Consider the following 27,270-nt stretch of genomic DNA (forward strand, 5'->3'; position numbering starts at 1 on the left):
ACTTCAAAAATGTGATGGAGGGATCAAAATTATCAAATTTAAAAATAGGGACCAAATTCATAAAATGACAACAATTGATGGAACAAAATTACAATTAAGCCTTTTTAAAAATAGAAAAATGATAACTTGTACCCTTATTATTATTATTATTATTATTATTATTATTATTATTATTATTATTATTATTATTATTATTATTATTATTATTATTATTATTATTATTATTATTATTATTATTATTATTATTATTATTTTCTTAGCAAACTTGTGCCCTTATGACACAAGTTAAGAAACTAGAAATAGAAATATTTTGCCCCTGTGAGATTAACTCAATTGTTAAGGGACGAGTTCGAATCCCGGACACCCACTTATTCATCTTAAAAATGGTGGATTTGTAGCCACTAAATTACTTGAAAAAAAAAATATTTTCTTAAAAAATGGTATTCAATTTTTAAAAGTTTAACATTTATCTTTTCAATATAATTTTTTTAAGTTCTTTAATTTATAGATGAACAGACCAGAGAGTTAGGGTCGTGGATTTGATGCCTGACCTTTGTCTAGTTTGATACATGATTGATTTTTGATTAGGGAGTCTTCAAATGCCCATTCAAAGGTAAAACTTGAAAAAAAAATTGTAGTTTAATTTACAGTTTGATTATAATAGAGTGAATTTTGTTCAAATTTTACTGAAATTTGCCAAATGAAATTCATTGAAATTTAACATTTCCTAAAATTTCACTTTTACAAGTACTAGTACCTTTATAAAACAAAATGGTACTACTTTTATAAAAAGATAAATGGAGTACTAGTACAAGGTGGGGTTTAGTATGGGAAAGGGTATCTAAAGAAGTACAAATTATTCACACACACCAAGTGATAAATTTTGTTCTGCTTTGATGTACACATAATTAATAATTGACATCGTAAAAGATTTTTTTTTTATCAATAATATCATAATTAATTTTAAAAAAGTTGTCCTTTTTATTATTATTATTTTTATCATTGTTGCTCCCTAATTTTGTTTAAATGTTTCATTATGTAATTTATTTTTAAAAGCATAATCCTCCACTTTAAAAAGAGCACTAGGCAACTCCAAAATAAAAGGACATTAGATAAAAGTGGCCCCTCAAGTGATAAATTGTTGCTTCTTTGCTTTTTTTCCACTAGTCAAGTCAATTTCAGACTTTGCCATCCAATAAAAAACTGAATTATTAGATCCATAACATATGTAAAGGTTAGACAATAAAATGCTGTATATTGTCTGTCACGCTCTTTCTAACAAAATAGTTATTGTTCACCTGAGTCCCACCAACTGTAAAGTGTTAGAAATGACCAATGTTATTTTATTGGGTTAATTATGTTTTTGGTCCCTACAAAATGGCGACCTTTTAAATTTAGTCTTTACTTAATTTTAATAGCATTTTTAATCTCTACAAAAAATTTCTGCACTCAATATTAGTCCTTACTCAATCCAAATTTGTTTAATTTATGATTAAACTCTTAAGTTTTTCAACAATTTTTTACAGGCGTGTTAAGAACGTTATTAAAAGGTCCTCCGAAAAAAATATCGCAAAAATTTGATTTATACGTCCATATTTTTGTTACTTATATCTTAAACTTTTGTCGTTTTAAAAAATTCATATTTAATTTATTTCATGTTAAAAAATTATAGATTTTAGTAAATGAACCGTTCATAGTGTTCTAAACTTGTATAAAAAGAATCGTTAAAAAATTTAAGAGTTTAAGGATAATTAAACAAAATTTATTTTAGCAGGGACTAAAATTATAAGTAATTTTTTTTTGTAGGGATTAAAAATGCTATTAAAATTAAGTAAGGACTAAACTTACAAGGTTGCAATTTTGTAGGGACCAAAAACATAATTAACCCTATTTTATTTCAACATCACAAATACAATCCTCAGTCTTTTATTGCTCCATCTGTCTCAAATTATAAGTTGTTTTAGTTATTTCACAATTAAGAAATGTAAATAGGTCTCTTTTAGGTGAATAAAGAAAAATAGTTGCTGTAATAAATTTACAAAAAAATTGTTATTTTTATATATTTATCCCTGCAAATAGCTCTTTGTTTCATAAAAGTGATAGTTAATTTATTGATTTAGGAAACCATTTGAGTTGGTTTAGTGGTGTTCACTTGAGACCTTGAAATGTGCTCCTCTTAATTCGATTTCCCTTGTGCCAATTTCAGTGGGCTAAATTCATACATAACTATGCTCTGGATTTAAATGAGGCCCTACAAATGGACAACATTATTGGATCTCTCAGAATAGTTGGTCCTCAGTTCGGATACCAAATTTTCAATTTTTTATGAATTTATGAAACAAGTTTACCGATATACTTCAATTTAAGAATGCATCGTAGAAGTCATACAAAATAGTATGTATGTGTGTAAATTCAACAATAGTTCCTGGCGCGATTTAATTAGACTAACATGAATCATGCATCTAACATTGTCATGCAATTTGGATCGTCAAATTAAAATTAAATGAATCGAACCAAGTTCCAACTTTATTAACGAGTCAAAAATACGAAATCAAAGTATGAGTCGTTCAATCTTGATGCAACGGTCTAGATCAGAAACTAAAGCAGTGTGTTAGGAAGTGTCCTTAAAAGTAACACACTCTCTAACACGCTTTCCAATCCAACACGTGTTGTTAGCATTAGTCAAATAAAAATATAATTGCAAGTTGAAGGGAGATGAATGTACTTTGTCTTTGTGATGCTATTTTATGAAACTTTTTGTTGTTTAGTGCATTTACCTGTCTTCCATAAGACTCGAACTCTCTATTTTGAGTTAGTGGACAGACACTTACTTACCCTTTTTTCTTCCTCTTTTTTTGGGGGTCTGACTTTCAACACTTTGTTTACTAATCAAGTGGAAAGTGCTGTCATTGCTATCTGTTGTGCATTATATATTATTCATTCATGAAGTGGCTATTGTTGCTCATTCCAATATTCAGTTCCCTTGTTTTTCTTCAACCATGGCTTTCTCTACTTGCTTTTGCCATTCTAAGGTACTGCTTTTTTTTTTTGTTTGATATGATCTTGGTGTTTCTTATTTTATCTCCTGTTCTTGTTTTTTCTTTGAGATCTTCTTTTTATGCACATTTTTTGTTTTCTTAGTTCTTGTTTTTTAATGTTTTGAACTTTGATGTTGAAAATGAATATCTTTTTATGGTATGATATTTGACCTCGGAGCCGGTCCAAGGATTAGGCTACTAAAACTCTAGTTTTAGGCTCACGAAAATGGCCACATATGTAGCCAAAAAAGACTTCATATATTAAAGCTTGTTTAAGACCTCATTTACTATCGCAAATTATTGGACCGACCTAGTTTGACATAGTTTGTTTACCATTCTATGGATCGTTGGTTTAAAAATTAAATTTAACCAATAGGTTCAATCTGGAATCGACCAGTTTGCTGGTTGGGTTGATCTTAGTTGTACCGCAATCTGGTTAACCAAATTGAACTCGGGTTGATTCTACCGATTTTTATTGTTTGCATTTTTTCACTTTTTAATATTTCTTTTTTTTTTTTGTCATCTATTTCAACTGGGTTTGTACCAATTGAACCATGACTCGAAAGTCTCACCGATTATTTTAAACTGCGGAAAAATGTTCAATTGTAATGTAAGATAAAGATCAATCATGTTGAGTTTATCCTTTTATAATTTATAACTAACATAATTGTAATGTGATTCTATTTCTTAAAGATTGATTACTTAGGGAAGACTACAATTTTGAAGGGGCAAAATTATTCTTTCCCTATCAGAAGCAATGTGAAAAGTAGAGTCAACTTAATCAGAGATTGGAGTTTCATTGGAGGATCAAGAATTGTTGTGAAACAAAAAGTTATGAGATTGGTGGCATCTCCTAAAAAAGCCAGTCCAGTAAATGCTTCTTGTAATCCTTTTTCTGTGATACCTTTGTTACTTTTTACAAGTTGGTCCAAATTAATTCATGTATTCTTATAAAGTTTTCAGCAAATTTATTTGTTCTACACAAAGATGATGCTATGAAGTCACTTTCATGTATCCAAAAAAGTAAAGATGTGTCTCGTCGAAACCTAGCGATTCAGTTTAGAGCGTAAAATAAGTAATTTCAACCGTTGATGAAAAATTCTTAATTCGTCATGCATGTGAACGTAACATTAACGTTTGATTATCTCATCAACTGTTGAGATTACTCAATGTAAAATTGTTTAACTTCTTATGAGAAATTCTGTTTGTTAAGTGTGTACACCGACAGTATAAACATGTTTTACATATATGTAAAATACGTAATTTGTATCATTATATGTAAACTTTAATAACTATACACCGACAGTATAAACATGTTTTAGACATATGTTGAATCATATCTCACATTAGACATATGTGTTAAACCTTTTTTAAACTCAAAATATATAGTTACAAACTCTTGTATTATCTTAACTGTCAAAAAAATGAAAATTGTGTATAAATATTTATAAACCTTTTTGCATTATATTTGAAATGCATGCTTCATTACCTCTGTCTCATTTATTTGAAACTCTATTGATTTTTTTTTCTCTACATGTTGCAGTGATATCTGGATCACAACTTGCTAGCAGCGCCTTTACAATAGGAACATCAGCAGTACTCCCATTTTACACTCTCATGGCTCTAGCTCCGAATTCCGAGCTAGTATGTTTCTTACTATATTTGAGAAAAATCTTCAAAATTTTCAGTTCTTGATATTTATAAATGCCTTTACATAATATTTATTTCAAGCAAATATGCATGTTTTAAAAACCGAACATCGAGTCGAAATAGCAAAAACTTTGAGTTCTGGTTCAAATGATTCAAACTACTCAAACCGGGATGAAACTGTGATTGAACCACTCAAATAACCAAACAATAGGTGCTGTTTCAAGATTCAACTAGTTGAACCCTCTGATTCGGTTTTCACAACATTGCTAAAGTCCTGGTTCGAATGTTTTAGGTTCAACCGGTTGAAAAATCTGGTTCTGTTTTTAAATCATTGCTAAAATTGCATGTTTGTTGAGTTCTAACAAGTCTTTTCATATTCTTCTCAAACCAAGCACTATTTTTTTATTTTCCTTTTTCCATAAGCCTAATACATTTTCCTTGAATGCAAAAATTGCAGACAAAAAAGTCTATGCAAAGTAATGTGCCATATGTAATTCTTGGCATTTTATATGCATATTTATTGTACCTTTCATGGACACCTGAGACAGTTGAACTTCTTTTTGCAAGTAAATACTTACTACCAGAGGTGAGTATTCATCCATAAAATTAAAGTTTTATTTTTCAAAATAGTTATATTATATTATATACATTGTGATATCTTGTTTTTTATTTGGTGCAGCTAACTAGTATAGGAAAAATGTTCTCTAGTGAAATGACTTTAGCTTCTGCTTGGATTCACCTGCTAGTTATTGATCTCTTTGCTGCAAGGTTGGTTTTGTCTCTTTTCTTTGCTAACCCCCTTGAATTACATTACTTTCTCATTCCTCGGTTATTATTAGGTTTAAATGCGATTTTAGTCCTTCTAAATATGCCTCCTTTCAATCTTAGTCCCTGAAAAGAAATTTTTCTGCTTTTAGTCCTTGCTTTCTTGATTTTGTCACTGTTCGTGTTATACTAGTACCTATAATACGTGGACAGTATTTGCTTTCAATACCTATAAAGCACTAACACAGATACTAACATTTGTTGGGCATGAAATGTGTTTTTCCTTAAGAAAATAGAGGAATGAATATGAAGGTGATACATATACACATATTAATGTTGTTGCTTGCTCTGCAAGTAACCGTTTTCTCTGACTAACTAAAACAGAAAAAATAGGTAAGTTAGTTACAGGACACAACCAACTAACTGCCACTATTTACACGATGCAATCTAAGTTTGAATTACTAATTACATCAACACCCATAATTTGAGAAAATGAAATAATTAAATGCAACTATATGTGTCAGTGTCAGTGTCGTATCAGGATGCCGGACACACCTTCAATGGAAAGTGTGAGTGCTACACAGCACAATCCATAAAATATAACAGATTCTATTTTACATGACTAAGTCAACATCATCCAAATATTAGAAGGACTAACAATGATCAAAAACTATATTTCAGACTTAGAATGGAACATATGTGGGGACTAAAAACAAATTTAAAAGCTTATTCTAACTACATGTTTTTGGATATAAATGCAGGCAGGTATTTCAAGATGGACAAGAGAATCAGATTGAGACTAGGCATTCAGTTTCTCTATGCTTGTTTTTTTGCCCTATTGGGATTCTTTCTCATGTCTTAACCAAAGCAATGACTAAAACTACCAAAGAAAACAAACATGGTTTATAGAGGGCACATGCTTGAATAAGAATTTTATTTCAAGTTTAAGAATATCAGAAATTCATTGTAAGTTGTTTTTTCTATCACAATTCACAAGTGTATGTGTCCATCATGTTTGGTCATAGTTGCAACATCATAATTATTTAGCACATAGATTGTGTATATGTAATAATATAAATCTTTTAATTTTAAATTTAACCGAAAATTTAATCCTTGTGTCATGTTATCATTAGTAAAAAAAAATACAAACAACATCTATACAGCAACATCTAAGTTTTCTCCTAGAGGTAGTTTGGATCCTTTTGTTCACCATTTTGATTATACGGAAAATTCTACATTCGACCACTTTCATAGACGGTTCACTATTCACTGGCACTTGAAAATCGTCTGAAACTTATAGCGAAAATTCTACATTCAACCACTTTCATAGACTGTTCACTATTCACTTCTACATTCAACCACTTTCATAGACGGTTCACTATTCAATGTCATCCTTGCCCTACAGGATGAGAAAGTAACTTGATCGGTGTCAGTTCAACAAAAACATGAGAAAATGAATGCATGTACTTCTAAACTAAATTCTTGTTCAATTTTTCTAGTTTTTGTTGAATCAACTCCGGTCATGTCAACATCTACGCTGAAAAGACGAGGAGTATCATGAGCTTCTAATTCTGATGGATGTCGTCGATCATCAACAGAATTTCGAGTGATTTTTAAATAGCGGTTCACCGTAAACCACCTATCAATCTGTCTCATTGAACAAAACTGACCCGTACCGGTTGTGCTTCAGCCCAAACAGTACTGAAATGGCAAACCAGTTTTATACACTGATAGACGTTTGGCAAGTGCACCAAATACTATCGAAGTAGTAAAAATATCGATCCCACGAGGACTGTTTTTAACTTCTATAATTCAATTTCGTTATATAATTAGGATGTGTAAAGTTTATTTTTAGTTTGCCACTAGGCAGAAGATTTGGTTTGATTTTATGAAATCAAATAAAAGAAATTAGATTTGATTAAGAAAATAAGAGAGAAAGATGAGATCAGATCCGTCGAATCCTCTAAGTTCCCCTAATTGGTCTACTGCACCTATTTGTTATGAACCCTCTTCTAGTTTACGATGATTAACAAAATAGCCCTAATCAATCCCTTGAGTTAGGACTCTCTTCTTAAACTACAGCCCCTAATTCCTTAGGTGGTCTATTAATTCTTGAAGGTTTTACCGAACGTTAACCTATTATCACTAACAAACGATTATCTATTCCTAGACTAACCCTGTTTATTAGAACAATTCAATTAGGTCTAAGTTGAAAGCCATGGTCAGTGGTCATTCATTCTCACGAAATCAAGTTATATGTGATCAAGATATAAAAAGCATTAAGAACAATTGAATTGAATAAACTAGAATTGAATTCATAAACAAAATAGAGTTTCACAGCAACATGTGTCAATTAGGGTTACAAAGATTTATCTCGGATCTAATCTCTAAGAGATTTAGCTACTCATAATCGAGTTTACAAATAGCATAATCAATGAAATAATTAAAACATACATGAATTGGTAAAAGGATGAAGAAATCGCCCTTCTAGCCGTCTCCGATGTCTCAAAATCGCACTTTGCTCTCCAAAATCGTAACCCTTGTTCTTCAGATTGAGTGCAGTATTTATAGAAGTCATGGGCCTGACCCGTCAAAATCGCGCCGCGCCATGTATATAGGCGTGCCGCGATTTCCTCTTTACAGGAAGTGTGTAATTTTGCTTCAAAAATCGCAGCACGGCTTGAAATTGGCGTGGCGCGATTTCCTTCGAACAGACTTCAAATTTTAAGCTTTTTGCACTCCAGAACAGTATAAATTGCATGAGAACTCTATCAAAATGTCACAATAAGTCCCTAATATTACGTAATGACAGAATGTCATCACAACCCCAAACTTAAACCATTCCTTGTCCTCAAGGAATTTGCTTGCAACAGTGACAAACGATAGTAAAATAACAGTTACCTGACAAAACGATAGTACCCAAAAGTTCATTCTCCTTCTAGCTAAAGATGAGCTAGTTTGACTTGTTCGCATCCACCAATTCACAACTCCTCGCATCAAATTGAAACAGGGTTCTACCAGTCGACATGCAGGTCTACATATTACCATACGCTTGAAAAGTTTCTAAATATCAATCAAAGTCAATATCATTACACACTTTTGAGGTCTTTAGGGTTATAACGGGGCTTAGGTGAAAGGTGGGATATATTTGGATAAGTAGGCTACAAAAAATTTGAGTTAGGCATTCCTACGGAAGTTAAAGCACAAAATTCATTCCTTCCTTCATTCACCTTGTGGAAATACAATCAATGCAAAGGTACTAGAGAACATTTTTAACATTTAGGGACACTCGAGTTTGAAGTTACTCGGATTTTAGCTGTTTTGTCCCTTTTTCATCATTCAATTTCTTTTTTTTTTTTTTGATACACCATTTTTGTGTGTATTTTTCATGTCAATTTCATATTTCTTCTCTAATTCTCTAGTACCCCCACCCCAAACTTAGTTGGTTGCAAATTCCAATAGCAACCCCAAACTTAATCTTTAGCAACATTCTACAATGCCTTAACTCAGAAAATACATTAAGGGACAAGTCCTAAAAGTTTCTAGGCTTGTAATGTAGTTTGTCACCGAACAAAAAGTTCTAATCCTACCGGCTCACAATTGGTTAAGAAAGGATAAATTTAACAAATTAAAACAGGGTAGGCTTCAAAAAGGCTCACAGGACCAAGCACTTTTGCCTCAGTGTGTAATTGACAGAGACCAATCAATAATAGAGAAACAATGCAAGTTCTAGAAATGTAGTCGCATGGAAAACTAATCTAAATATAAGTAAATTGAAAAACAAGATTTGGCAATGAACCTTATGGCTGAGATTTCTGGGAGTATGTGACTACCTAGCAACGCCGTACACTTCGCCTTTGAATCAAGTCACCCCTCCTTTAGAACTTTTGGAACACCGTTTCATCAAACAACTGTTACTAAACTGGAATAGGTCACATGAAACAAAACAAATTCATTAATAATAAACAAGTGCAGGAGCAATTACAATAGGGAAATAAGTTCAATGGACTTCGACATTAAAAAGAAAATAAAAAGAAAATACATCAAAAGAAAAATTACTGAAAATAAAATACAAAGCAGAAAATGCTAATCCATCAGTAGATCAGCCCATGTCCTGATCATCATCCGAGTGTCCAGCCCCCGGTGTCCTCAATCCTTCAAAGATGCCATCCCCTTGATCTTGCTCGGTGGTATTGAAATCATCAGTGATTTCCCTCCTCATGCGCAGCCCATACTCTTCTTGATGTGTAAAATATTGCTCCATGCGCTCACGGGAGCCTCCAAACCTCTCATAAGACCCACTAATCGGACCCATATGCAATTGAGCCTCCGCAGCAAACGCAGCTGAGAACCTAGGACGGTTCACCCACAGCTGGTCCGAAGTCTCATTCATCCAATTAGCTTGCACATGCATGAATTCCTCAAGCTTTGGGTGAAGGGGAGCATAACCCCCTTGGCTACTACTCCCTCCTTGCTCCATTTGTTGTTGCCTCGCTGCCTCCCTCTCTCTCTCCTTCATATAGCCCTCATATTTCTTCATAAATCCATCCATTACCGAGTCGGTGATTGGCTTCATATTGCTTGTGTTGAGATCACTATCATAAGCCGGCACCAACTCTTGCTCACACAACCAATTAATTAGACTCCCATGCCCCAATTGTGTGGTGTTTTCGGTTGCTAGATCATGAAGACTATTGGCCAAGAGGCGGCCAATATCTATAGGGTGCTCCTTGATGATGGCATAGGCAGCAAGCACCCTCTTGAGAGGAATTTCAGAAGTGCAAGATGCACTCTCAAGAGTCTGGACCACATAAGACACCCATGCCTTGGGTACCGGCATCATCTCCGCATAAGTAAGCATCCGGGACTTTTTCCAAGTCGACCCAGGCCTACACATGGTGGTGATGATCTCATCAAAGGTATCCTCCGTAATAGCAAATCTCTCCCTCCTCAATTTTTCAACCCAACACTCCTCCGGTGCTTGAACATTCAGCCATGCGTTGAGAGCATCCGGGCTGAAATCAATGTACTTTCCTCGAACAAAAGATTGAAAGGGTGTGTCGGACACCCTTGCATTTGCAAAGAATTCGACGATCACCGTTTTGTTGTTTGCTTCGTCGATCATCTCATTCAACCTCGTCCACCCCCTCCTTCTTAATTCAGATTCAAAGAAAGGATATTTCACTAGCTTTGTGAAATCAAACTTCCTTTCCCCTATTACTTCGAAACTCTTCATAGATTGATGGAACTCTTGGGCTTGGTCATTGATGAAATGGATGGCGTTTTCGGGTGGTTCGGATGCGGCACGAGGACGTTTGGATTTGCTTGTGGATGGCTTGGGGTTGGTGGCTTTCTTTGAGCGGGTGTTTCTTTGGTTGGAGGCCATTTGTTGTTTGGAAGATGGTGAATGGAAAGTTTTGTGAAGTTTGGGAAGGTTGGGAATGATGATGGTTTTATGGTGGTTTGGATTGATGAATTGATGATAAGATTGTGGGTAGATGATGTTTAGGAAGTGAATAAGATGGTGAAAATGAGGAGAATTCGTAAATGGAAGTTTAGGGAAGTTTTGGTAGAGAAAAATAGGAAGAATGGAATGAAAATGATGATGAACAGTGAGGATTTTATAGGCTGAGGAGGAAAATCGCACCGCGGCTAATATCAGGCGTGCCGCGATTTCCTCAAAACAGGGAGTTTGGTTCTTTGCTTGTGAAAATCGCGCTGCGGCCATATACAGGCGCGGCGCGATTTCGGTCAAACAGGGAGCATGTTTTGCTTCCTCAGGCCAAAATTTTTGTTTTCTTGAAAAATGCCTGAGTTCCTTTAATTTCTGAAAAACTTTTGAGGAGAGAATCATGCAAGACATCAGTACCTTGCATGATTTTCTTGGTAGGAGGTATACTTGAACAATTTTTTTTTTAAAACTTTCCTGCCTCATATTAAAAAGAAAAGAAAAATATTTTTGTGTTTTTGTATTTGAAAGCAATAAAATCATACCTGAAAAATAAATAGTGGGTTGCCTCCCACCAAGCGCTTTCTTTTACGTCATTGAGCTTGACGCTTCAACCACTGTTAGGGTGGCAAATATGTCAGAAAGAACACATCATCCTTCTTCTTCCTCTTGTTTGGTAGGAATTCCATGAATTTGTAGCAAAGAAGTAGATGCTCCCATGATCTCACCGTTAAACCTTTAGAGTTTAAGCTCTCCCACCGTAGAGAAGGACGTGCATCCATCTGCACACGAGTGATTTCCTCAACCTCCGTTGGTTCAGACTTCGGGAAAATATCAACACTCCTCACTTTGGGTTTTTCTTCCACCTCAACCTTGTGACACTCAATCTCCATCTGAACCAGCTTCCTCTGAGACTCATGTGCTTTCTCAACAAGATCACCACACTGAACATCAAACTTTTCAAATAAAACTTGATTTGACACCAAGAAATCATCTAAAATATTCTGAAGTTGAGTATTGTAATCGATGTTGATCACCTCTTTCTTCCCTTCACCATCACTACCTGGTTGATTTGCCTCATAATGACCACAACTCGAGATTTTGTTGTCTAAAATTTTGATCTTAAAAGATAGCATGTATTTTTCATACTGCAACTTAGCAATCTCTTCTGTGTCATAGAGGAGCAACCTGTCTATCATAGCTGCAAAACTTGGATAAACTTTTCAGTAGCACAGTACAATGAGAAGAAAACAAAGAGCATAATATTTTTTTTTTTTTTATAAATATATATACAAAAATATAAAAGACAGAAATCCTAAATAATAACGTAATTGCCTTGTTGAAATAATTCAACAGTCCCCGGCAACGGCGCCAAAAACTTGATAGACGTTTGGCAAGTGCACCAAATACTATCGAAGTAGTAAAAATATCGATCCCACGAGGACTGTTTTTAACTTCTATAATTCAATTTCGTTATATAATTAGGATGTGTAAAGTTTATTTTTAGTTTGCCACTAGGCAGAAGATTTGGTTTGATTTTATGAAATCAAATAAAAGAAATTAGATTTGATTAAGAAAATAAGAGAGAAAGATGAGATCAGATCCGTCGAATCCTCTAAGTTCCCCTAATTGGTCTACTGCACCTATTTGTTATGAACCCTCTTCTAGTTTACGATGATTAACAAAATAGCCCTAATCAATCCCTTGAGTTAGGACTCTCTTCTTAAACTACAGCCCCTAATTCCTTAGGTGGTCTATTAATTCTTGAAGGTTTTACCGAACGTTAACCTATTATCACTAACAAACGATTATCTATTCCTAGACTAACCCTGTTTATTAGAACAATTCAATTAGGTCTAAGTTGAAAGCCATGGTCAGTGGTCATTCATTCTCACGAAATCAAGTTATATGTGATCAAGATATAAAAAGCATTAAGAACAATTGAATTGAATAAACTAGAATTGAATTCATAAACAAAATAGAGTTTCACAGCAACATGTGTCAATTAGGGTTACAAAGATTCATCTCGGATCTAATCTCTAAGAGATTTAGCTACTCATAATCGAGTTTACAAATAGCATAATCAATGAAATAATTAAAACATACATGAATTGGTAAAAGGATGAAGAAATCGCCCTTCTAGCCGTCTCCGATGTCTCAAAATCGCACTTTGCTCTCCAAAATCGTAACCCTTGTTCTTCAGATTGAGTGCAGTATTTATAGAAGTCATGGGCCTGACCCGTCAAAATCGCGCCGCGCCATGTATATAGGCGTGCCGCGATTTCCTCTTTACAGGAAGTGTGTAATTTTGCTTCAAAAATCGCAGCACGGCTTGAAATTGGCGTGGCGCGATTTCCTTCGAACAGACTTCAAATTTTAAGCTTTTTGCACTCCAGAACAGTATAAATTGCATGAGAACTCTATCAAAATGTCACAATAAGTCCCTAATATTACGTAATGACAGTATTAATTGCTCTTGTTCGAACTGAACTATTAAAATATGCATTTGAAACAAACAGAATTGCTACTATCAACTGAACCAAACTGTTTTTCTAAATGTACCATCAAATAAAAACACTAATTTCCTTAAATATTCAAGTATATAAATCCCCTAAAAGTATAATAACTGAAATAAAATAGGAATGATCATTCAGCAAGTCGCAGCCATATGTAAAAAAAAATGTCGCAAAAAAATAAATAAATTATTGTTATTATAGTGCATCCATGCTTAATCTAATCTCTTGGTAGCATCCTCCACCCTGATTATCGGGAAATTAATCTCAACATCTGTAACTTCTTGTCATCTGTAACGAGCAGCCGTACTTGAACTCAAACAAGTGAGTCATTTTATAATCAGAGTTACCGAGGGAAAAAAAGGCAAAAATCTAAACCAGAAAAAATTGTTGAAGAAGTTGAATGCGGATTTACCTTAGTCAACGTAAGAGGTAAACCTTTGCTGACGGTGCGTTTTGAAGCAAAAATGCCAGATATCCATTAGGTATGGATGATAAGGTCGTTTTTACTTTCAGTGACTTCAAGTTACACAAGGAAGGAAACTCCGCCTTCAATATGTTAGGAACTGAGTAGAGAATCTAAGCAATGAGACGACTATGAATGAGGATCAATTAATGGCAAGTCGTACTTTTGACAAAAATTATAACAAACAAACAAAAATAAACAAGCATATTAAGAAAAAAAGTTGCTGTAATAAAAAGTGAAACCAACCAAACAAGCCATAAAGTACCTGAAGAATAGTTGGATTGATTGTCAATGATTCGATATTAGGAAGCTCAACCAGCCAGTTGTATAGAATCAACGAAGTCTTTGCAGATTCCGACAAACTTATTACATCAATGTTTACATGTTTGACAGAAGAGAGATTAGTCTTGCTCCCACAGAGTTGTTGAACAGTAGGAATACCCTTATAAACAAAGGTACAGAGATTTGGAGTGTATAATTCCAAGTTGCAATAGTCTATTGCTAAATTGATAAGTGTGGCACTCGATATGCACAAGTTTCGATCACCATGAACGTTACAATCTCGAAGGATCAAATTTTTTAACCTCTTAAATGCTGAAAAGGGTTCAACATTACCATCACCGCCCACACGAAAGTCAAATGACCGTAAAGACAAACTAGTTAATGCTGGAAAAATCAAAGAATTTGGAAATAAAGTTCTTTGAGGAGAAGCAACAGAAATCTGAAGAGAAGTTAAAGTGTGACATAAAATTAAGTATGGTCGCAAGAGAGTACTGTTGACAAATCTTTCGATATGGCTTTCAGTCCCCATGAAATCGAGAACTTGCAGTGCTGTTGAGCGATCACGTCTACCTAAAAATCCATGAAAGAAATATTCGAAACATCTAAGATCCTTAAAATGTGAATAACCTATTTTAAGGCTTGGAAGTCGCTTCCAGAGATTCTTCCATCTTTTGGACAAAACACAAGTTTGAATTGCGTATTTGGTGTTTAAAAAAGAGAGTATGTGAAGTAAAACACAATCGGGCAAATCACTTAATTTGTCGTTATTATCAATTACTCTCTTCACCGGGTTCTGGATTACTTGCTGTAGATGAAAACAACCAGTAATGCCAGAATGCTACCTCGGCCATCAACATGAGATTCATATTGATTTGAGATCCACCCTTTAATGGTGCGTTTCTGCTGCAAATAATGAAAACAAAAATCAAAATGAGAAAGTAAAAACCCTAACCCTATTGCTTTGATTATCTATTCTATATATAAAAGTTGTCCCAAGCAGTCATTGTTGCCCTAATTTCACTGTTGCCCTAATGCTTATAATTACTAATTTACCCTAACCAAAAATTTAATTATTTTAGCCCTAATCTATTCTATATATAAAAGTTGTCCCAAGCAGTCATTGTTGCCCTAATTTCACTGTTGCCCTAATGCTTATAATTACTAATTTACCCTAACCAAAAATTTAATTATTTTAGCCCTAATTAAACCTAAACCCTAATGACTAAAATTCCTGTTTTACCCTAACCTATTTAATTAAGAGATAAATTTAAAAATCGTATTACTCCTATTACTACTATTTGTCTCTTCTCACAATTCCTCACTCTCTCTCTCTGCTATTTCCAGAACCCTAATTCTCTCTTAGCCGCAGGGTTTTGAATAGCTTCCGCCGCATCCCCCAATTTCTCATTCTTCCTTTCTGTTCATTATGCCTAAATCAAGCAAGAAATCCGCTACCAAAGCATGCTTTTTTCATCAATCTATTGTTAATTTAAGGTTTTGTTGTTGTTTGTTGTAATTTGCTGATTTTTTGTTTGCTTTTGATTTGTTTGTAGGTTGATGGTATGAAGTTTGATTCTAGCAGAGATAGGGGAACTACTTTCAATTTCACTCTTGGACAAGGTTAGTGCATTGGAACGACGGTGTTTTGATTTTTGTTATTTTAATTGGATCCGTTAATTTCTATGTTTGATTTAGGTTATGTTTGGATATGCAATTGTAATTTAGTTAAGCACTTATTGAAAAGTGCTTATCATATCAGGTTACTATAAGTCCTTATCACCTTCCATCTGCCTATCTATTATTATTCTTGAAGAGGTAAATTTTTAAAAGTCAGGCAACATTTTTTTGTCATCAATAACATATTGTTGGTTCTATTTCTGATCGATTTCAAACAATAAAAAGCAGGAATTGTCTATATGACGAAACTAAAAAAATTGATTCCTTTTGTAGTTATCAGCAAATGAGATAGGATCCCTATTATGAGGAAATTAAAGGTGAGTTATTATTTGAGCATGTAGAAGTGATTTCTAAGCCATTTGTGAAGAAAATAAAAGATTATTTGCTGCTTACTTTTGATATACCTAAACCCTAATGACTAAAATTCCTGTTTTACCCTAACCTATTTAATTAAGAGATAAATTTAAAAATCGTATTACTCCTATTACTACTATTTGTCTCTTCTCACAATTCCTCACTCTCTCTCTCTGCTATTTCCAGAACCCTAATTCTCTCTCAGCCGCAGGGTTTTGAATAGCTTCCGCCGCATCCCCCAATTTCTCATTCTTCCTTTCTGTTCATTATGCCTAAATCAAGCAAGAAATCCGCTACCAAAGCATGCTTTTTTCATCAATCTATTGTTAATTTAAGGTTTTGTTGTTGTTTGTTGTAATTTGCTGATTTTTTGTTTGCTTTTGATTTGTTTGTAGGTTGATGGTATGAAGTTTGATTCTAGCAGAGATAGGGGAACTACTTTCAATTTCACTCTTGGACAAGGTTAGTGCATTGGAACGACGGTGTTTTGATTTTTGTTATTTTAATTGGATCCGTTAATTTCTATGTTTGATTTAGGTTATGTTTGGATATGCAATTGTAATTTAGTTAAGCACTTATTGAAAAGTGCTTATCATATCAGGTTACTATAAGTCCTTATCACCTTCCATCTGCCTATCTATTATTATTCTTGAAGAGGTAAATTTTTAAAAGTCAGGCAACATTTTTTTGTCATCAATAACATATTGTTGGTTCTATTTCTGATCGATTTCAAACAATAAAAAGCAGGAATTGTCTATATGACGAAACTAAAAAAATTGATTCCTTTTGTAGTTATCAGCAAATGAGATAGGATCCCTATTATGAGGAAATTAAAGGTGAGTTATTATTTGAGCATGTAGAAGTGATTTCTAAGCCATTTGTGAAGAAAATAAAAGATTATTTGCTGCTTACTTTTGATATTGTGGATTGATGTAACTGAAAACTTTTGATGATTTGCAGCTAGATTTTGAGAGTCAAATGAAATTAAAAGCATGGCAGGCACAAAACATCCCACATCGTACTATTATCAGGCAAGTGGGTACTAGAGAATTCATAGGAGTTGTTGCCCTATGACAGTGTCTACATATGGTTGTTTTAATTGGCTAATAGATTTTTATAGTCTTCTTTAACTCGATGTTTGTATTGGTCTTCTGATGTTTTTTTAAAAATAGTTTGGCTCCTCAGTGTAGTTAGCTTTGGTTTGTTTTCTTTGGAATGGTTTCTTATGCTCTCTTGGTTCTTATCTCCTTTTGTTTCTTTTAGTGCTCCTGCATAAATACTGTGTTTTTTGTTCTATTTCTGATTGATTTCAAACAACAAGAAGCAGGATTTGTCTATATGATGAAACTGAAAGAATTGATTCCTTTTGTAGTTATCAGTAAATGAGATAGGATCCCTATTATGGCTCCTCAGTGTAGTTAGCTTTGGTTTGTTTTCTTTGGAATGGTTTCTTATGCTCTCTTGGTTCTTATCAAAGCTCATAGCTTTTTGGGAAGATATTGTGGTAGCATATTTCAGTCATTGGCCATAGCAGGTTCAGCTGGTTTTGTGTTGCTATCGTTGTAATGTAAATTCTAGAATATAACGTAGGAGTGTGAAGAAAGATTTCTCATCTTTGTTGATTTAAGCATGGTCTGTTTGTAAGGCTTGGAATTGGTTTTGCTAACAAGGTGTATACTTCATCTGAGTTTGTCATTGCTAATTTTAATGCATCACTACTTTTTATTCCTCTACCATGTTTCAATTCTTCAAAACCCCTATACCTTCTGATAGTTCTTTTATGTTTGAGTAACACATATATATATTTGGTCTTCTATTCTTCCTCACTATGTCAGCTTCTATCGTAACAAATTTTGTAGCAATGGATTTAAATTGTTAACTATTTTCTTATTAATACAATGCAATTTAAGTTGTTCATGCTTTTTCTTATCATGGTATCAATCTTTTTTCAAGATAATTTCTTTCTATCACCGTGCTTATGTTTTGTTTGCTATTGGACTCCGATAAAAAGTTGTCAAATAAGAATTAATGATTTGTAATTTAAATGAAAAATTTTAACGGGATATACTAACTAAGTCATGTCGATGAAGGTTGACTAATTTGATAAAAATTTGACATAAGGTTTATGTCAAGATGATAAGCCTAATCTAATACATTTTTATCATATGATCCCTAAAATACATTTTTATCATATGACTTATTTCACGACATTTTTTTATTACAATATAATTTATTCGTGCATGTTTTAGTCGGAAATCCCGTGCGACTTGCTTATTCCAAGTTCAGGTAATCCTATTGCATCTATTGTTGAAAGCACTTACCCAAATTTGTTAGGAAACATTGGTAAATCAGAATATTTTCAAAGTAGAGCAATATTGGCACCAAAGAATACAATTGTTGATCAGGTTAATGATTATGTGTTAGACTTGATTCCTGGTGAGGAGAAAATTTATTTGAGTTATGATACACCTTATCATAAAAACCTAGGCGGTGACGCACTAGACGTCATCCACACGCCTGAATTTCTCAACACCATTGTTGCCTCCGGATTGCCAAACCATAGGATTCGATTGAAAGTAGGAGTACCTGTGATGTTATTGAGGACCATAGATCAAAATTTGGGCTTATGTAACGGTACAAGATTGATTATTACAAAGATGGGTAAATTTGTGCTTGAGGCAGAGATAATATCTGGGTCTAATATAGGTGAAAAGGTGTTTATTCCAAGGTTATCGCTAGAACCGTCTGATACTAGAATTCCGTCCAAGTTTAAACGAAGGCAGTTTCCGTTGTCCGTCTCATTTGCAATGACTATTAACAAGAGTCAGGGTCAGTCTTTGAAAAATGTTGGTGTCTATCTACCGTCTCCTGTTTTTTCACATGGACAATTGTACGTCGCAGTATCGAGGGTTACTTCGAGGGATGGTTTAAAGATGTTGATCAATGACGAGGACGGTCAAGATGCTAATGTGACATCGAATGTGGTCTACAAAGAAGTTTTCCGTAATGTGTAGCACTTGGTTTTGTAGTCATGTTTTTATTGCATTTTGGTACTATTTTTATGTCGACAGACGTTGGATTTTCTTTTTTCAATAAACTATGTCATGTTACCGTAACAGGGTTGATGTCGTGGAAATTGTTTAATATGGTGCATTACAAAGGTTTCTGACGATTTATTTTATGAATTGAATTATACTATTTTTTGGTTTCAAGTAAAATGATCCCTTTCACATTTGCGCTATAATTTTTCTTTTGTATGACCCGTGCGGAAGCACGGGTCGAAAGTCTAGTACGAATAAAACTACTATGAGATAATACGGCTGAAAAGTCTGCACGTACATGTTATTTCCTAGTTCCTAGGAATATTAGGGTTTTCCTGACAAATATTCAAACTCATTCTTATTACTTGTTTTTTTTTTTTTTTCTAATTAAACTAGACGTATGATGCATGTTTTTTTTAGAGTATCATAGACAAGTATCAAATATAACTTGGTTATCAGAAAATAGGTACCATTAAACTCATAATTTTCTTAATTTAATGGACTCAATCGTCGTCTATTACTACTAAAATCATAATTTTGAGTTATGCCTATCTCGTGACGCGGGGAGAAGGCTCGGTTTTCTTAGTCATCAAGTTTTAAGGGTCTAATTGAATCCTATAAAAATGCATTTCAAGTTTAGGGTATTAGAGAGTTGGGTTTTAGAGAGTGCAAAAAAGCCAAACCTACAGAGATCAAAAGAGGGAACCTTTAGGAAATCAATAGGTTAAGGTTTGAGGGATTCTGAGGTAAATTCTAGAGTTTGGAAACACCATTCAAACACCTTAGGTGTGACAAATCATTGAGTCTATTGGTCACGAGTAGAGATTCTAGAGAAGGGTAGAATTACGTCATGAAGACTGATTATTGTAATTCCTTTTGGAATCTTTGTGTAAAGTGGAACGGCAGAGTGGGTCAAATTTGAACCGAATTTGGTAAACAAATATCGTTGTGTTCTTCTTCTCCTTTTATCTTATTCTATTGTTTGTGCCTGTTTATTCACTTTGGTTTTAGCCGCTATGCTTCACACAACAAAGTATATATTGGTGTGAGTTTTGATATGAATTCACGACAATCCCTTTTAAATTGTTCTTTAAACAATGGTTCTCCAAACGTTTTCAATCAACATTGCTCCCTAAAAAAAATCAACATTGTTGGTCCTTGCTTTTAAGTCAAGTCATATGTATTGTTCAAAATTTTGAATAATTTTGTGCAGTGACTTTAGTATATTAAAGAAATCTCTCTTGCAAAAATTTAGAATCTTTTAACAAAAGATGAATTAAATATGCATTTTATAAGTCGCTTAAAAATTCATATTTAATTCATTTTTTTTGAAAGAATTCATATTTAATTCATTTTTTGTTAAAAAATTCTAATTTCTTTTATCAATTCTGATTGTTTTGTGTTCAATCTTTGAAAATTAAAAGATTGATTTTAGTCTTGTTATTTTGTTTTACCGACAATAATATTTGGTTCATGTTGTATTAGTCCCTATGATGTGGAGTTCATTGCTTTTAATCTCTCTGAACCCCCGACAATACTGAACACTACATCCGACACTAATAACAATTTGAAAAAAATTAAATAATTAAATACAATCACATGTGTCGGTGTTATATCAAGACACTAAATACTAGCTTTAATGGAAAGTGTCGGTGCCAAAGTTCAATCAATAAAATACGACAAATTTTATTTTACATGACTAAGCAACACTATCCAAATATTAGAAGGACTAGCGATGACCAAAAGGAATAGTTTTATTAAGCTTTTTAGGGACTCTAAATGAGACATATTTGTGGGGACTAAAAACAAATTTAAATGGTATTTTACTTACATATTTCTAAATGAAGAAACAGAGTGAGACTAGGCATTTAGTTTTTCTTTGCTTTTTTTTTTTTGACAAAAGTTTTTCTTTGCTTGTTCTTTAGCCCAATTGAGATTCTCTCTCAGATTTTTTCTTTTCAATAACCTATTAATAAGAGGATGGACTTTTTAGACCGGATTAACAAATAACCGATTTAATAAGTGGTCATAAGAGTTGCCCTTTCTTTTTGTCAACCCTGTGGCCTCACTGTTTGGAACGACGAGGCCTCAAAGGGCCGAAAGAAAGCATGACAACTCTATATTTTTTAAGCAGGGTAGTTTGGTAAAAAAAAATCAAATGAAGTTATTATTTTTTTAAAAAAATTCTCTTTCTCATGTCATAAACAAAACAATGACTAAAACTACCAAAGAAAACAAGTATGGTTCATAGATGACGCATGCTTGAACTCCTATAGAACAAACAAATTTTTTTCTTTCAAGTTTAAGAATATTAGAAATTCAGGTTTGAGTTGAAGTTAAGTTCTTTTCACTAAATCAAAATATCACATTATAAGTTGTTTGGTATATCACAATTCACTAGTGTATGCGTCAATCATGTTTTTTCATAGTTGCAAACATCAAAATCTTTCAAGGACATATTACCTGTTTCAAGCAATGTTAGAATTTATACTTGTAGGACCAAACTTAGGTACAGTTCTCTGCGCTATTTTTATTGTTCTTCGATAATAATTTAGTACATAGAGCTAATTGTATGATATTTTAGTTGGTTTGTATATCTAATTGTATGATATTTTTTTTTTTTTTTTTTTTAAATTTAACCAAAATATAATCGATGTGGATGTGGCATGTTATAGTTAGTAAGAGTCACAAAAGCATCTATAAAACAACACCTTAGTTTTCTCCATTACTGTAAAGAAATATTAAACTCAACTAAAATATAAAAACCATTATTTACACTTGAATAGAAGGCAAGCGGGCAACAAGCTGCTGTAAATAAGATAAGATTTTGACAAAAGAATTTGTGGATGTTAAAAGGAATTCGAGATAGGATTATAGAGCTATTTCTACGGTTGGCCACTTTGATATAAGGTTCGCTGTTTACCGGTACTTGAAAATCTAATGATGCAGACGCAACCTTCAAAAAGTAGAAGCTCACAATCATCCTCGTCTATACATATGCGACAATGACTTAATTGGTGTCCGTTCAATAAAGATTTCTCTTGGCAAAAATGTAGTTATTATAGTGCATCCATGCTTAATCTGTTATCTAATCTTAGGGAAACTAGAATGCAACAAAATCTTCTAGATAGTATCAACCACCTTTCTTTTATTTTTCTGCAAAGCTCACATCTATTATTTCTGTTGTGGTGTGAACTTGGTTATGGTTTTCAGCTGAAAAAGTAACACCATTGCTTGTAAGATATGAATCACCATAGTTTTTCGATTAACCAATGATTTATATAAAAACTTTACAATTTTTTATTTTGATCACATGCATTTTTTTTTATAAATTGTGACTTTTATTTTGTCAAAAATAACTAAAACAGAAAATATCAGAAAGTTAGTTACAACACACAACCAACTAACCACCACTATTTACACTATGCAATCTACGTTTCAAATACTAATTACAACAAAATTGACATGTCGACACCGATAGTAATTTGAGAAAATGAAATGATTAAATGTAACTATATGTGTTAGTGTCGTATCAGGATGCCGTACACACCTTCAATGGAAAGTGTGAGTGCTACACAGCACAATCCATAAAATATAACATATTTTATTTTACATGACTAAGTCAACATAATCCAAATATTAGAAGGACTAACAATGATCAAAAGCTATATCTTTTTTAATAAGTTTATTACAGACACAGAATGGGACAAATTTCTGGAGACTAAAATCAAATTTAAAGCTTATTCTAACTACATATTTGTGGATATAAATGCTTGTGGATATAAATGCAGGCAGGTATTTCAAGATGGACAAGAGAATCAGATTGAGACTAGGCATTCAGTTTCTCTATGCTTGTTCTGTTGCCCTATTGGGATTCTTTCTCATGTCATAACCAAAGCAATGACTAAAACTACCAAAGAAAACAAACATGGATTATAGAGGGAAAATGTTTGAATTCCTATAAGAATTTTATTTCAAGTTTAAGAATATCAGAAATTCATTGTGATTTGTTTGTTCTATCACAATTCACAAGTGTATGTGTCCATCATGTTTGGTCATAATTGCAACATCATAATTTAGCACATAGATTGTGTATATGTAATAGTATAAATCTTTTCATTTTAAATTTAACCGAAAATTTAATCTTTTAATATCATAATGAGACATACATACAACATCTAAGTTTTCTCCTAGATGTTTCTAGTTTGGATCCTTTTGTTCACCATTTTGATTATAGGCAAAATTCTACATTCGACCACTTTCATAGACGGTTCACTATTCAACGGCACTTGAAAATCGTCTGAAATTCCAATGATGACAGACATAGCCTTCTAAAATTGGAATGTCAATGTCATCCTTGACCTCACGGATGAGAAAGTAACTTGATCAGTGTCGGTTCAACAAAAACATGAAAAAATGAATTCATGTACTTCTAAACTAAATTCTTATTCAATTTTCTTGTTTATGCTCGAATCGACTCCGGTCATATCAACATTTATGCTGAAAAGACGAGGAGTATCATAAGCTTCTAATTCTGATGGATGTCGTCGATCATCAACAGAATCTCGAGTGATTTTCAAATAGCGGTTCACTGAAAACCATCTATCAAGCTGTCCCATTGAACAAACCTGACCCGTACCGGTTGTGCTTCAGCCCAAACAGCACTGAAACGGCGAACCAGTTTTATACACCAAAGCCGATTCCACCTTAATTGCTCTTGTACGAATTGAGCTGTTAAAATATGCGTTGATCCAAACAGAATTGCTACTATCAACTGAACCAAACTGTTTTTCTAAATGTACCATAAAATAAAAACACTAATTTCCTTAAATATTCAAGTTTATAAATCCCCTTAAAGTATAATAAATGAAATAAAATAGGAATGATAATTTAGCAAGTCACAGTCATACTTCAAAAAAAAGTCACAACCAAATAAATAAATTTTAAGCATGCTATCTAGGTAGTGAAAGATTTCTCTTGGAATAATCATTGTTATTAGAGTGCATCCATGCTTAATCTAATCTCTTGGTAGCATCCTCCACCCTGATTATCGGGAAATATCGACATCTGTAACTTCTGTTGTCATCTGTAATGAGCAGCCGTACATGAACTCAAACAAGTGAGTCATTTTATAATCAGAGTTACCTGATGGAAAAAAAAAGGCGAAAATCAAACCAGAAAAAAATGGTTGAACAAGTTCAATGCACATTTACCTTAGTCAACGTAAGAGGTAAACCTTTGCTGAAGGTGCGTTTTGAAGCAAAAAAGCCAGATATCCATTAGGTATGGATGATAGGTTTGTTTTTATTTTCAACGACTTCAAGTTACATAAGGAAGGAAACTCAGCCTTCAAAATGTTAGGAACTGAGTCGAGAATCTAAGCAATGAAGGATGACTATGAATGAGAATCAATTTAACATAAGTTCTATTTTTTGACAAAAATCATAACAAAAAAAACAAGCATATTAAGAAAAAAGTTGTTGTAATAAAAAGTGAAACCAACCAAACATGCCATAATGTACCTGAAGAATAGTTGAATTGATTGTCAATGATTCGATATTAGCCAGCTCAACCAGCCAGTTGTATAGAATCAACGAAGTCTTTGCAGATTCCGATAAACTTATTTCATCAATATTTACATGTTTGACAGAAGAGAGATTACTCTTGCTCCCACAGAGTTGTTGAACAGTAGGAATACCCTTATAAACAAAGGTACATAGACTTGGAGTGTGTAACTCCAAGTTGCAGTAGTCTATTGTTAAATTGATAAGTGTGTCACTCGATATGCACAAGTTTCGATTATCATGAACGTTACAATCTCGAAGGATCAAATTTTTTAACCTCTTAAATGCCGAAAAGGACTCAACAATACCATCATCGCCCACACGAAAGTCAAAGGACCGTAAAGACAGACTAGTCAATGCTGGAAAATTCAAAGATTTTGGAAATAAAGTTCTTTGAGGAGAAGCAACCGAAATGTGAAGACATGTTAAAGTGTGACATAAAAATAAGTATGGTGACAAAGTTTGGACAATTCTTTCGATATGGCTTTGAGGCCCCACGAAATCGAGAACTTGCAGTGGGGTTGATTTATCACGTTTATCTAAAAATCGATAAAAGAACTTTTCGATACTTCGAGGCTCCTTGAAATCGAGAACTTGCGAAGCCATAAAGTGTGAATAACCTATTTTAAGGCTTGGAAGACGCTTCCAGAGATTCTTCCATCTTTTGGACAAAACACAAGTTTGAACTGCGTATTTGGTGTTCAAAAAAGAGAGTATGTGAAGTAAAACACACTCCGGTAAATCACTTAATTTGTCTTCGTTATCATAGTCGTTATATTTTTGAATTACTCTCTTCACAGTGTTTGGGATTCCTTGCAGTAGAAGAAACAACCAGTAATGCCAGAATGTTACCTCGACCATCGACATGAGATTCATATTGATTTGAGTAAAAACCAACCCACCCTTTGTGATGGTGCGTTTCTGCTGCAAGATTTGAAAACAAAAAGAAAAAATGAGAAAGTAAAAACCCTAACCCTATTGCTCTGATTATACGAATAAAACTACTATGAGATAATACGGCTGAAAAGTCTGTACGTACATGTTATTTCCTAGTTCCTAGAAATATTAGGGTTTTCCTCACAAATATTTAAAGTCATTCTTATTAGTTGTTTTTTTTGAATAAAACAAGACATATGATGCACCAGTATCATAGATAAGTATCAAATATAACTTGGTTATAAGAAAATAGGTAATTAATAATCTTCTATGGACCCGGTCGTAATCTACTACTCCCTCCGTTTCAAAATACATGTCCATGTCAACCATTTCACACATGACAATGCACAATTTTGACCGTTAATATATTTAATTATCTAAAGTAAAAAATTATAAAAATTTAATATTTTGAAAATATTTGTCGAGACAAATTAAACAACATCTTACATGCTAATATTTGTATTTATAGATTAGTTAAAAAATATGGTCAAAGTAAGTCAAGTGAATAGTGCACATTGCAAAAATTGGACATGTATTTTGAAACGGAGGGAGTATCACTAAAATCATAAATTTTTATTTGACTTCTGTCTATGTCGCGACGCGAAGAGAAGGCTCGCGACACGGAGAAACAGAATGAGAGTGAGACTAGAGGCATTAGTTTTTTCTTTGCTTGTTCTTTTGCCCAATTGGGTTTCTATTTTTTACTTTTCAATAACCAACTTTAGTTGTTTTTACTTAACAACACTACAAGAATTTTTTTTCTGAATTGCTCCACTTTTTGTGAGGGTTGTTAGGTTGGGCCTCACTGATTCAACCAAATAGATCGGAATTTTTAGATCGGATTAACGTATAACCGATTTAGTAAGTAGTCATAAGAGTTGTTCCTTCTTTTTGTCAACCATGTGGGCCTCGTTGTTTGGAACGACGAGGCCTCAAAGGGGTAGTTTGGTAAAAATATCAAAAGAGGTTATTAGTTTTTTTTTTTTTTTTTAAAAAAAATTCTCTTTCTCATGTCAGAAACAAAACAATGACTAAAGCTACCAAAGAAAACAAGTATAGTTCATAGATGACACATGCTTGAACTCCTATAGAGCAAATAAAGAATGTTATTTCAAGTTTAAGAATATTAGAAATTCAGGTTTGTGTTGAAGTTACTTCTAAATGACATTGGAATTAAGTTCTTTTCACTAAATCAAATTATCACATTATAAGTTGTTTGGTCTATCACAATTCACTAGTGTATGTGTCCATCATGTTTTTTCATAGTTGCAACATCAAAATCTTCAAGGACATATTACTTGTTACAAGCCATGTAAGAATTCATACTTGTAGAACCAAAATATCATATTATAATGATTTTGACAGAAGAATTTGTGGATTTTAAAAAGAATTTGAGATAGGATTATAGAACTAATTCTACAGTTGGCCACTTTGATAGACGGTTCCGGTACTTGAAAAGTAGAAGCTCACAGTCATCCTCATCCACACAGATGCGACAATGACTTGATCGACGTCGGTTCGGTAAAAAAAAAAAA

General features: G+C 33.3%; 3 protein-coding genes, 2 long non-coding RNA genes and 1 pseudogene across 6 annotated transcripts; 4 read left to right on the forward strand and 2 right to left on the reverse strand.

The window, feature by feature from the left end:
- Positions 1-2,892: 2,892 nt before the first annotated feature.
- Positions 2,893-6,565, forward strand: LOC146913137 (protein ABA DEFICIENT 4, chloroplastic-like). The gene is made up of 6 exons (XM_085716389.1): positions 2,893-3,032; positions 3,732-3,921; positions 4,582-4,682; positions 5,146-5,274; positions 5,368-5,456; positions 6,215-6,565. The coding sequence occupies exons 1-6, from the start codon at positions 3,000-3,002 to the stop codon at positions 6,360-6,362; spliced, it is 690 nt and encodes a 229-aa protein (XP_085572515.1). The 5' UTR covers positions 2,893-2,999; the 3' UTR covers positions 6,363-6,565.
- A 7,270-nt stretch (positions 6,566-13,835) lies between these two features.
- LOC146913138 (putative F-box/LRR-repeat protein At4g13960) lies at positions 13,836-15,029 on the reverse strand (annotated as a pseudogene).
- A 287-nt stretch (positions 15,030-15,316) lies between these two features.
- On the forward strand, positions 15,317-16,232 carry LOC146913139 (uncharacterized). Its single transcript, XR_015015221.1, has 2 exons — positions 15,317-15,783; positions 15,923-16,232. It is a non-coding gene; the product is annotated as an uncharacterized LOC146913139 (long non-coding RNA).
- Positions 16,233-16,281: 49 nt separating this feature from the next.
- LOC146913140 (uncharacterized) lies at positions 16,282-17,638 on the forward strand. Of its 2 annotated transcripts, XR_015015223.1 has the most exons (4): positions 16,288-16,656; positions 16,796-16,851; positions 16,987-17,030; positions 17,155-17,638. It is a non-coding gene; the product is annotated as an uncharacterized LOC146913140 (long non-coding RNA). The 2 variants fall into 2 exon arrangements; XR_015015222.1 differs by having other exon boundaries at positions 16,282-17,030.
- Positions 17,638-19,208, forward strand: LOC146913141 (uncharacterized). Its single transcript, XM_085720872.1, has 3 exons — positions 17,638-17,756; positions 17,840-17,864; positions 18,444-19,208. The coding sequence occupies exons 1-3, from the start codon at positions 17,638-17,640 to the stop codon at positions 19,206-19,208; spliced, it is 909 nt and encodes a 302-aa protein (XP_085576998.1).
- A 5,074-nt stretch (positions 19,209-24,282) lies between these two features.
- On the reverse strand, positions 24,283-25,821 carry LOC146913142 (putative F-box/LRR-repeat protein At4g13960). The gene is made up of 4 exons (XM_085718680.1): positions 25,076-25,821; positions 24,758-24,997; positions 24,472-24,612; positions 24,283-24,321 (listed from the first exon to the last, which is right to left on the reverse strand). Exons 1-4 carry the CDS (start codon positions 25,673-25,675, stop codon positions 24,283-24,285), a joined length of 1,020 nt encoding a protein of 339 aa, XP_085574806.1. The 5' UTR covers positions 25,676-25,821.
- Positions 25,822-27,270: the final 1,449 nt, after the last annotated feature.

The sequence above is a fragment of the Medicago sativa genome, chromosome 6 (genome assembly GCF_051527215.1).
Source record: "Medicago sativa cultivar Bolivia chromosome 6, Bolivia_mono, whole genome shotgun sequence".
NCBI classification, from domain to species: Eukaryota; Viridiplantae; Streptophyta; class Magnoliopsida; order Fabales; family Fabaceae; genus Medicago; species Medicago sativa.